The 12767-nt window shown below is 38.3% G+C and overlaps 1 protein-coding gene across 1 annotated transcript in view; it reads left to right on the forward strand.

Moving 5' to 3' along the window:
• Window positions 1–12767, forward strand: part of GLG1 (golgi glycoprotein 1) — a 108375-nt gene that overhangs the window by 72777 nt on the left and 22831 nt on the right. Inside the window, exons 8-12 of the mRNA XM_070398267.1 lie at window positions 1634–1848; window positions 6061–6182; window positions 7498–7599; window positions 9677–9830; window positions 11463–11600. Of these exons, the coding sequence (XP_070254368.1) occupies window positions 1634–1848; window positions 6061–6182; window positions 7498–7599; window positions 9677–9830; window positions 11463–11600 (731 nt within the window). The remainder of the gene's footprint in view (window positions 1–1633; window positions 1849–6060; window positions 6183–7497; window positions 7600–9676; window positions 9831–11462; window positions 11601–12767) is intronic.

Here is a 12767-nt window from a genome sequence, read left to right on the forward strand (position 1 = left end):
GGTCTGTTTAGTCCAAATGTCAACCCCTGACAGAGGATCCAAGAAGGATGTATGAAAAGCCAGGGTTGTCTTTAATACTCGCTATAGACTACAAAAATGAAATTTCTTTCTCTCATTGAATAAATGGTGCTGGGAGAGTTGGTTAGTGATTAAAAAGTTAAGTGGGGGAAAAAATCAGTCATTAAAGAAAACTCAGAACTTTTTGGTAATTTTTTTTTCATATCTGGATGTTTGAAAGCAATGAAATAGCAACTAGAGGCAATGCATGGTCTTGGACTGAATACCAAACAAAGGGCATTTTGGAGACAGCTGGAGAATATTGATTATGGTCTGCATATTAGGTGAATCCTAAAATGAAAAGTAGAGATTATTGACTAGTAAAGGCATATTATAAAACAATATGCATAATGTAATCTAATTTTGGTATTTGAAAAATAGAGAGTTAATGTCCTTAAACTGCAAATTGACAAGAAACACAAAAAAGACTCAGTAAATAAATGGCCAGAGGATATGAACAGATAATTCAGAGAAGTTATACAGATTGCTAAAAAAAGACTGATCATAATAAGTGTTGACAAGAATATGGAAAAACTGGAACTATTGTACATTGCTGATGAGAATTTAAAGGGTACAACCACTTGGGAAAATAGTTTGCCAGTTTCTTAAGAAGTTAAACATACATCTCCCATATGACCCGGACATATGAAAGCGAATGTCCATGTAAACTCTTACACGTAAATACTAATAATAGCTCTATATGTACCAGTAATAGCCCCAAACTGGAAATAACCCAAATGTTCATCCGTAGTTGAAAGGGATAAACAAATTGTAGCATATCTACATTATGGAATAGTATTACTTAGCAATAAAAAGGAATGAATTGTCAATACATGGATAAATCTTAAAATAGTTATGCTGAGTAGAAGTCAAACAAAAAAGAGTCCATATGATATGATTCTATTTATATAGACTTCTAAAAATTACAAACTATTAAACTAATCTATAGTCACAGAAAGCAAGTCAATGGTTGACTGAGGTTGAGGTTGGGGGTGTGGATAGGAAAGGAAGGGAGGGATTACAAGAGAGCACAGGGAAACTTTTGGAGTTGATAAGTGTGATCAGTATCTTGATTGTGGTGATGGTTTCACCAATGTATATGTATATGAAACTTACCCAGTTGTATACTTTGAAAGTATAGTTTCTTACATGTCAACTGTACGTCAATAAAGCTGTGTTTTAAAACATTACTTAAGTTTTCCCAGTTGGCATTTATAGCTGACGGAAGGTGGGAAGCTATAGTGAATATTTAAATGGTAGTCTTTCCACAAGCTTTTACTGTGGGCCAATAGAGATTGTTCTAGGCTTTCGTTTTTACCCACATAGTTATCTTGTTGATAAGACTTTCATTGGTAAAACATTTGCATGATTAGTTTAGTAATATAAAATCTGTATAATGCAGAACACTGACAGGATAAACCCTAGTCTCTGGAATCTTAAACTCATTTTATGCTGATAAAGTTTTTGCTAAATTCTAAGCTTTTCAGTCTAGATAATAATGTGACTGGTATATTCATATGTGGTGATACTTGATCCTAATGCTCACCATAATGTTATGGCTTAAATCCTAACTTAGGGCGACAAGTGAGCAGTGAGTGCCAGGGGGAGATGTTGGATTACCGACGCATGTTGATGGAAGACTTTTCTTTGAGCCCTGAGATCATCCTGAGCTGTCGGGGGGAGATTGAACACCACTGTTCTGGATTACATCGAAAAGGCCGAACCCTGCATTGTCTGATGAAAGTAGTTCGAGGGGAGAAAGGGAACCTTGGAATTAACTGCCAGCAGGCGGTAAGGAAAATATTTCTACTATTTTGAATGTCACATTTTATCAGCTGAAGAGCCTCTTCCTGACACTGTCCCAACTGTATCTGGATCATTTATGATATCACAGTGAGTATCAGACATGGAATATTGTTTCTTCAGGCATTTCATTGTAAGAATGTGGATTTTGCTGCAGAGCAGAAGTTTGAGCTCATCTATAATAATAAAAGCATAATATAGACCAGACATCTTTCCGGATGAAGCCAGGGCTGTGAGGGAAGCCCGGATCCCAGGTGCCTGCTGGTGGCCAAAGGGAGGCTTGGATCCCAGGTCCTGGAGGGAAGCCAGTACCGGCAGCAAGGGGAAGGAAGGCCTACTCTTGCACGAATTTCGTGCATCGGGCCTCTAGTAATCAATAAAAAGAGCTGTATACTTAAAGAAATAGATAAAATGCATTGTTTGCTAGAATTTTTTTAAGGTAACTTGCTAGATTGGATTGACTAAACTCATAATCAAGGCAAACCAACTTCTAGTACCTCAGCAAAGGTCCTCCACCAAAAGAGAATTTTCCTGTCTCAGTGGGTTTAATTGAGTTGAGGCTGAAAGAGATCTGAAATGAATTGGACTTTTCTGTTTCTTTTTATTGCTGATGTATGACAGGTCATGAATTCCAGGCCTGAAGGATAAAGAAAGCATGTTGTTTTCAAATTATACTACCTTTTCTTGTTAGACTAGGGCCGTGGTCAGCAAACTGTGGCTCGCGAGCCACATGCGGCTCTTTGGCCGCTTGAGTGTGGCTCTTCCTAAGCCTTAGGAGTACCCTAATTAAGTTAATAACAATATACCTACCTATATAGTTTAAGTTTAAAAAATTTGGCTCTCAAAAGAAATTTCAATCGTTGTACTGTTGATATTTGGCTCTGTTGACTAATGAGTTTGCCGACCAACGCACTAGGGTAACTGTATGTGGAAGGGCCTTTCTTTTTACCTCCAAACTCTACAATCAGTTCTGTAAAGATAGTTAGAAAAAACTAGCATACTTGGCTTGAGGAGATAAAGTTATTCTTGTGCAGGATTCATAAGCAGTTAATAACTAGAATTCCAGTACATAATGCAAAGTTAAGCCCTCGCCACTAGTTCAGTTAGTTAGAGCGTCTTCCCGATATGCCCAGGATGTGGATCCGATTCCTGGTTAGGGCACATACAAGAATCAACCAATGAATGCATAAATAAGTGGGACAACAAATTGATGTTTCTCTCTCTTTCTAAAATGAATAAAAATTTTAAAAATAATAATAAATAAAGTTTAAAATATTATAAATACAATGCCTCTGTTTCTGTTTCATTAAATTTGAAAGTTGAGGCTTTGTCCTCAGAGAAACTTTAAAAAACCATAATTCAGTAGTCTTATTTTTCTGTTTGCATTTTTATTAAAAATTGAATATTACTTGTATTTTTCTGCTAATCATTAAAATCACAATTTTTAGTCCAAAATGCCAAATTTCCATAGAATTTTGATTTGGAATAAAATTTCACCTTAGCCCCTATTACCATGACCCAGAGTAGACTGTAATTGTACCTCCCATGGTGGGAAAAGTAGACAAATGTAGTCTCTTCCCCCATATACCAAGCCTAGCGATACAGAAAGCTAGCTTCTGGATATAATTCCTCAGAAGCAGTCCTTGCTGGTGATTGTCTGAGGAAAGAAACCTCTGTGACAGTGTATGTGCCTAGGCCCCAGACCAAGAATTGATCAAGATACCCTATATTTGCATTTTATCCTTAATGCTGCATGGGAAGGGGAGGGGGTGGTTAGGAATAAACCTATATATTCTTTACTTGTACTAAGGTGTACAGAAAAAAGAAAATAGATTGGTTAGACTTTATTTCGAAGCACCAAGCTAACCTCCAGGGATTTCTGAAATTTAGCTTGATGAAAGAGCTAGTGAGTGACTCAGCACCTGGAGGATAAGTAAGCACGCCTGCCTCGTCCTGTGCCCAGAATAAACGTGCTTTCCCAGCCCAGCGCTCAAGCCTTCAATAGTGAGGTAGTGGCTTTGCCCACATTACGTTTAGCCAACTGGGTTTTTATGGATTCGTGGTTTTTAGGAATTGAAGGAAAAGGAATAATTTTTTCTTCATTTTCCACCACATTATCCATCCTCAGTCATAGGGAGGAATGCTTTGAAATAATATATTTTGGATGGGTTTCTTTCTTTTTCAAAGTTTTCTTCCCTGATACAGTAGACTTTTATACCTGTCTGTGGTTAACCATCGATTTTCCCTATTCTGTGCTTTGATTTAGTGATCTCTTAACAAATAGTAAACTGTGAAGCATAAAAGCAAGTGTTACCTTAATGAGTACATACTTTGCCAAATGCACCATAATCATGAGCTTACTAAACTCTCTGTGGTTATGGCTGAGTGAGTCTGGGCCCAGTGTCTCCCAGGCCAAAGGTGACTGTCCAGTCTGTTCTCTAGACTAATCATTTCCCAGAAGCACTTCCCCAGGTTTTTCCTAAGCAATCAGGTGCTGGAGTAGATGTACAATTATGTAGAAATTTACATTCTTAGCGTTAATTTCCCACACTGTTGTCATTGGATTCCAGAGTGCAGTAATCTCTTGAGTCCTTAGCCTACTAGAATCTGTAGGGCATTCATTGCCTCCTTTTAGTAGCTGCAATCTGGTGCATTCATTGTGAATTCTCCAGGTTTGTCTGTCAGTCATGAATCATAGATATTTAATACAGTTCTTGCAGAGACTTTCAGACTCCCATGATGCTTATAATTTCCCTCAGAAAAAGATAAAAATATTTGTTCTTTGTCAATAAATGTCATTACTAAAATCAATAATCCTTTGACAGTAATCTTCCTACCAACTACCCACAGCATTTTGTAGCTTTTCTAAATTGCCACCAAGAATTGGTATAAATAACTTTCATCCCAGAGTACTGGAAATCTTTCATATATCGCTCATCTTGAGTATTGACTTATTTTAGAATAGATAGGATGGGGTTTTCTTTGTTCATTTCCTTTTGTTCTGTGTTCTGATCAATATGTGATGGGGTTAGTACTTTCCTAGAGCCCCTGTGGTATTATAGGTCAAATGTATGGGGATCAGAGAAAGCTCCTACAAAGAAAGGCTAAATCTGTGACACAAAAAGGGCTCCAGGTCTTTAACTTGGAAAAAAGGAACCCAAACCAGGATTATAGTTTTCAGATGTGCTCTCTGTTATTCAAGATTCCCACCCCAAAACACCATCTGCTACCCATCTGTAGTAATAATGATCTTTTATACCTGTCAAATGCTTGCAGTTTATATAACCTTCTATATATTCTTATAATCCTCTGCAGTTAAATAAACTGAAACTTAAAGGTTAATCAACGTGCCCACGTTCTCAACACTAATATCTGGCAGAGCCAGAGCTATTAATAGAACTCAGGTCTCTGTTCCTTAATTTAGAACTGTTTCTTCTGCACCCCAACTGCTTTTTCCTCAAAGAAAGGGGAAAAATCCAGGGCACATCTCATACTTTTGATTTATTTCATGATAAAGCATGGACCAAGCAAAAGTAAGTGTTAAAGACTGTACTCTCATTTTCAGCTGCATAATGACAAATATTTTTCTGTATACTTATTAGCTCTGGATTACCCCTTTGTTATATAAATGAGAGTTGAGGAAAAACAAGAGATCATAAGTATTATATTCTTTTTTTTTGTAATGAATATTTCTTGCAAGCTAAATGAAATCTCACATCTATCTTTAATAAAGCAGAGTATGCTTGTTGTAATGCCAGTGTCTTTGTAGCAAAATTTAAATTTTAGATTCTTGGGGCCAAAGTAGGTTTCTAACTGGAAATTATTTACTCTTCACTCAATTCTTGCTTGGCCTCTAAGTGTCAGATTTAGTCATCTGATTACTACATAGGCAGATATAAGGGAAAGGGTAGCCTTTATATTGTAAAGACCTTTGGTTTTGCAAATGTCCATTGATGGTTCAGACTGGTAGGCAAGTAATCCTTACAATTGCTTAAATAGGAAAACTCGATCAACGAGGTAGAGAAACCAGTTGGAAAGGATTGGGCAAGAGCTCTTTTACTTGGCCAGTGACACTTGTAGGACCTTGTGATATGCCAGGCTTAGTAACTGATTGTATGAAGTGGTAACATTGCTCTTCCCTGATGTGTAAGTGACTTACTTTCTTCCTTCTTCTTCTTCTTCTTTTTTTTTTTAATCCAGCTTCAAACACTGATTCAGGAGACTGACCCTGGTGCAGATTACCGCATTGATAGAGCTTTGAATGAAGCTTGTGAATCTGTAATACAGACCGCCTGCAAACACATACGATCAGGAGACCCAATGTAGGTTATGTGGTTTGTGGTATTTATCCATATTGCATTTTATTTGGCAGTGTAGCACAGGGAACGTTCCCTCAACATCATAACTGGAATTTTGTTAAACAGCAACACATACCAACCTTTGTTAAAACTAGTATGGGAATTAAGACGTCAGCTCTGGGGTGGGAATCTTTTTTTAGGGGCCTGATGTGGAGGCCCCTAAACCCAGCATTGTGATGATATTGTTAACAGTGACTGAGCATAGGTGGGCTTGTACGTTAGGTCACTCTATACTTTTCATCCTGTTTGTATATTGGCTACTTGATCACCATCAGAGAGTAATTAATTTTCATTGAAATATAAAACAAAATGTGGTGGTTGGATAGGGGAATCATGGGCAAAATGAACTCTGAGGTTGTATACAAGACCTAGGAAAGCTGTAAAATTCTATAATGAAATATTTAAATCACATGCATTCGTTTTCTTCCATATGATATGCAAAGAGCTCTTAAAAGCAGGTTGCAAGTGAGAACAGGTTTCCCATTCTTAAAAAATCTTTATACCCTACAACGGGCAGTTCCCAACAGTAAAATGAATGCAGACCTGTTGTCATTGTCCTGCTGTGCATGCACTCCTGCTGTGCGTGCTGTGGGAGGGGATTAAAACAAGATAATCTTCCGTAAAGGTTTTTGTGTGGTTGGAGAAGATAGACAAACACACTTAAGACTAATTAAGCATATTTACCAATATAAAAATAATTGCATTAACTATACAGGGGGCAAGGGAGAGGGAGGAAGAAGTAAACTACTGCAGATTAAAATAGATTTAAGATACTATTAATTAAATCCAATGTGTGGACCTTTTCTGCGTCCTGATTTGAATGAACATGTAAAAAGGAATGAAATAATTGGAAATTTTAAAAAATTAATTTATTTTGGTAGGTAATGCTATTACATTCTCATTATAGAAAAACATGCTAAAGTACTTACAATGGAATGATTTGCTTCAAAATATCAGCAAGGGAGGACAGTTAAAACAACCTGGGCCATAGGAAGATAAAGCTATGCGAAGGAAAGGTGTGTGTGTTGGAAAATGTTCATAATCAACAGTTAAAAATAAAGCAGCTGCACATGGATCTTGTGCAGGCTGAGTCCTAAGTGCTAAGTGACTCAAGCTGATAGAAGGCTTAATCTCTGTCAGGGCGAGTAAGTGCCTGATTGCCCTAGGAAATGGCAGAATGGCTTTTCCTAGACCAAGGGAATACTAATGTGAGAATTCTGCACATATTGTCAGAACTCTTCTGTCTCATGTTGCAATTTCACCCCTGTTTTATGCCCAGGATCCTCTCGTGCCTGATGGAACATTTATACACAGAAAAAATGGTAGAAGACTGTGAACACCGTCTGTTAGAGCTACAGTATTTTATCTCCCGAGATTGGAAGTGAGTATTTTGAAACCAGTGTAAGTGTAAAATCTCAGCCTGTTCTCCTGTGTAGTCAATATCCCTTGTATTTTTTTTTTTTAATAATCAATAGGAATTTGTTTATGTTAATTTCTGGAATAGCCAACAACTTTAATCCCTAAAAAACCTCTTTCTTACTTTCAGAACAGTATCTAAAAACAGAGGCAGCCCCTGCAGTTTGTCCCTAAGTGTCCCCATTCACTGCTACTTTGTGTGTTGTTGTTTTTTTAATACATTTTTATTGATTTCAGAGAGGAAGGGAGAGGGAGAGAGAGATAGAAACATCAATGATGAGAGAGAATCATTGATTGGCTGCCTCCTGCAGGCCCCACATGGGATTGAGCCTGTGCCCTGATCAGGAATCATACCATGAACCTCCTGGTTCATAGGTCGACACTCAACCACTGAGCCATGCTGACTGGGCTTCACTGCCACTTGGGAAGTCAGAATCAAATGTTTCTGATACCACAGACATCATCTATCCAGAGAGAACTTGGGCACCTTTGGGGCAGCAATAGTGTCTTCAGATATGTTTCTAAGTAGACAATAGTAACATTTTTATTTTTATTGATTTGTACCTGGTATGGGAATTTGCTTTTATTTCTTTAGCTATTCAAAGTTATTGAATTTCTTCTATCTTAAGAGGCTCTTATCAATAAGTAACAACTTTATTCTCTTCTGATCCTGTTAGCCAAAAAATAGGGGGAAGAGATGAGATAGAAGAAGGATCTATTACCATCAGAACCACTATAATTTATTGGCTGCAATTCCCTCCTCTCTCCAGGTCTTATTCTCCCTTCCCACCTCTAGAGCAGCCAGTAGGATCAGGCTGCTTCTGCTTCCCATGTTCAGCTGCTTCCTGATCCAGTTGTTTAAGCCACTGTACTTTGGTCATCAACTTTTTCTGGGGATTAATAGATGCTTTACCCACATGCTTTACTAGAAAGACTATTTGAAAATTCAGTGTGTTTCTGTTTCTGTTTCCTGAAATTTGCTCTGGAAAATACTACAGAAAGCTGGGTGGGAATTTCCTTGTGCTTACTCAGGCCATCTAAACTGAAAGAGCAGAGTTTACTGAGTTTACTACCTTAACAAAATCATGTTTTTTCCTCTTTTGTAATTCCTTCAGCCATGGTCAAAAGATGTTTCATAGTCATAAAAGCTGCTCATTAAATATTATTAGCCTTTTTCCTTCCATTAAGTAGCACTCCCTCAAAATTGACTTTATGACGTGGACAGAATTAAGCATTCATTGATCTCAGTCGGAGAAGCAGCAGGCTCATTGCCTAATGCACTGTCTCCAGAGTCCAAGTTAAATGTCAAGTTTTTTTAATTGATAAGCATATTCAGGTAAACTAAATTTTAATGGCCTTACCTTGCATAGGGAATAGAAGAGAAACAGTTTTACTAGAAAGGAAGTTGAATGAGAGATTCTGTTTATCTTACCATTTCCTGCTCTTACCAAATCTAGTATATCAGGTAGGATTGAACTTCATGTACGCTTAGAAAAAAGTATTGAGTAAAAAGTTGTGGGTTGCCTGCTGACAGCTACAACCCTTATTTTCTCACTTTAGCCAGGGCATGTTAGTGCTGAGTCTGTTACTGAAATGTTGTGTGCCTTTCATAGCCAAGATAACCTCTTTGAGGTAGAACTTAAATCTTCTGTACTAAGGTTAGCAAACTTCTGCACATTGACCACTGTGTGTTCAAAAGAACAAATTCAAGAATATAGTTTTGCTTACCTGCTGTTTCCGCTACCCTGGAGATGATTATTAAAATTATTATTTTTTTAATCCTCGCCCGAAGATATGTTTTTATTAATTTTAGAGAGGAAAGAAGAGAGAGAGACATTGATCAGTTGCCTCCCATATGCACCCCGACCAAGATCAGACCTGCAGCCTTTCAGTGTATGGGACAGTGCTCCAACCAACTGAGCCACCCGGCCAGGGCTGGAGGTGATTATTAATGCGCATACAAGCACATTGTAAGAGCCTTAGCATGTGCTAGAAGGAAGGGTATAGTAAGAGTGGTTATCTTTTAACTCTTAACTCTACAGACTGGACCCTGTCTTATACCGCAAGTGCCAGGGAGATGCATCTCGTCTCTGCCACACCCATGGCTGGAACGAAACCAGTGAGTTTATGCCTCCTGGAGCTGTGTTCTCTTGCCTGTACAGACATGCCTACCGCACGGAGGAGCAGGGCAGGAGGGTATGCGTCACTATTGACTTCATTTCTTCTTCTTGTCATTTGTTTTTTAATTAGTTTGCTATATATTGTTCTGATTTCTGGCATCCTAGGAAAACTTTTGTTATTCGTGTATCTGGGGGGAGGGGTTGCTGCACTACCCAAAACTTCTTCATTCAGTGAGTGCACGCAGAGTGTCCTACCAGCTTCTTTCTGCCTGATTTTATGTTTTTAACAAAGTGAGTCAGGATATTTCCATTTTTTTCTTTAGATTACCAAAATCTAAATCACAAATACACACTTAAGTTCTGCTGCCCCCAACATTATTTAGCTTTAAAGATCCATTAGAAGCTCTTAGCCAAGATACAAATTGTTTTTCGTCTCCTGCTCTTGGCATGAGAACACATATCGCCTATATTAATAGGCTTCTCTCCTAGCACACTGGTTGTGTGGAGCAGAAGCCGCCATAGCCCAGGCTCCTGGTATTTGTCTGCCCTGGATGCCACCTCTTGTCGGGGTATTTGTGTGGGTTTGGCTCTCGGGCAACGTTTACTGCCTTCTGGTGCCACTTGACGTGCTGCTTGCTCTCCCAGATGACCTTTTAAAGCCATCTGAGGTACTGATTGCATTTCAGTCCTGCATTTGTTACAGGAAATAGAGATGGTATTATTTCACATGCATGTTAACAAATATTAAGAATGAGGAGACCCAGGTAGAAAGAAAGGTTGTACTTCAGTTAACTGCAGTCTTAACCCAGCTTTTATACTGCTGTGTAAGAAAATATGGGAATTGTTGTTACCTTTTTCTTCATATGATGAGCTTGCCATTAATCACAGGAGCTGGCATGTTGGTAGTCACTATGGAAAGAGGTACCTGTCTTACAAACAAAGGGTTGGAAGCTGTCTTTTTAAAATATATATTTCTTTTAAAAATTGAGGTGAAATTCATCTAACATAAAATGAACCATTTTAAAGAGAAAAACTCTTTAGTATTTAGTATATTGACAAAGTTGTGCAACCACAATATCTAATTCCAAAACATTTCCATGTCCCCAAAAAGAAACCCATGCCCGTTAAGCAGTTACTCTCCATCTCTCCCCCGCCACCCCAGGCACATGGCCCTTTTAGGAAGAGAGAATATCTTTACCTGTCAATGACCGCTTTCTCACAACCTTTCCAAAAATACTAGTTTTCATCTATTTCACCCTCTTCTAATTCTAACTCATCTGGAAGAGTCTGATTCTAACCTGTGGTGACTGTTGGTTCTGCTGTTATCTGCTTGTCTGAGTTTAGGTAAATTTGAACTCAGTTCTCCTAACCTGTGTGTTTTCCCTCCTGAATTGGACCCAACATTCTCTACATTCTTGGAGTCATAGCAAATTAATCTTGCTGAACAGAAACTTCCTAATGTAACCTAAACAAATTCAGTTCACTTTTTATTAGGATATTCTGAAAAAAGGATGTTGTTTCATATAATATATAGAATAGGCCCAATGTATAATCTCATTCCAAAAAGGGTAGGTTTTTAGAAACCTCCTAGAACATTTAATTATTATTCTGGAAAAGATTTAAGGTATAAAGTTATTTGTCAGTTTCCTGGCATTATCAGGTGTCTTGGTTTTGGTACCTTTAGAATGCTTTGCTTGTTCTTATGTAGCTCTCACGGGAGTGCCGAGCTGAAGTCCAGAGGATCCTACACCAGCGTGCCATGGATGTTAAGCTGGATCCTGCGCTCCAGGATAAGTGCCTGATTGACCTGGGCAAATGGTGCAGTGAGAAAACAGAGACCGGACAGGTAGGTGACATCATCATCATCATCATCATCATCATCATCATATTCATGATTACCATGTTATATAGAGTACAAACCCCCCAAAAATCCATTTCTCTTTACTTCATGGACATAATTTGTTAAATTACTTAATGATCTCTCTATAAGAAATCCTTGGGAAAATTTTCTGTTTGGTCTCTGTAATCAAGAATAACTATACTTTTTCTAAGCATTTAGTTTGTTTTTATATTACTTTGTAATTGATTGTTTTCCCTCTTTGTGTTGCCTCTTAAAAAGCCTAGAGTCAAAGAAAGGTATGGCCTGCCTCTAGCAATATGTAAGATTTTGTGGTAGGCGTCTTATGTACTAACTTACTACTTGCTCCATCCTACATTCTTTAACATAATTTCCTCTCCTTTCCTCTTTTTTTTTAAAAATATATTTTATTGATTTTCCACAGAGAAGAAGGGAGAGGGATAGAGAGCTAGAAACATCGATGAGAGAAATTGATCAGCTGCCTCCTGCTCGCCCCCCACTGGGGATGTGCCCGCAACCAAGGTACATGCCCTTGACCGGAATCGAACCTGGGACCCTTCAGTCCGCAGGCCGGCGCTCTATCCACTGAGCCAAACCGGTTCGGCATCCTTTCCTCTTTTTTGACTAATCTTTATTCATTTTATTTTGTGGTTTTCCCCCCCTCATTTTTACAAGCCACATTAAGCCTTTTTGAGGGAGGAATACATGTAAATATTTGTATGCATGAATAGTGTGCGTGACCTACAACAGTCCTACAGGATATGTAGGAATGGACTTTCTCCATCGGGTAATTGATGAAATTGAGGCTCAGAGAAGTGAAGTATATTGACTCAGGTCTATTCCTAGCCAGGCATTTGTTTCATTATATTATAACCTCTTTCCATAAGGAAGTATAGAGAAGGAGCAGCCCCCAAGAATTACATGCATGCTGTAAATGGTTCCTTAGGGTTTTGTGCCTAGTTAAAGAAAAGAAAAGAGGTACATTATTACATTCTGTCAAATTACGTGGGAAAGTGGCTTGTCTTTTATCTCAATGCAGGGAAACCAAGCAGTGAGGAATAGCTCCTTGTTTAAAGCCCCATTGGTACTTGAACAAGCCGTGAACCCAGGTCTCCAGGTCCATTTGCACCACTCCAGAACACTCTCTGGGATTAA

The sequence above is a fragment of the Myotis yumanensis genome, unplaced genomic scaffold (assembly GCF_028538775.1).
Source record: "Myotis yumanensis isolate MYYU_CA2020_CCGP unplaced genomic scaffold, mMyoYum1.0.hap1 SCAF_18, whole genome shotgun sequence".
Lineage (NCBI taxonomy): Eukaryota > Metazoa > Chordata > Mammalia > Chiroptera > Vespertilionidae > Myotis > Myotis yumanensis.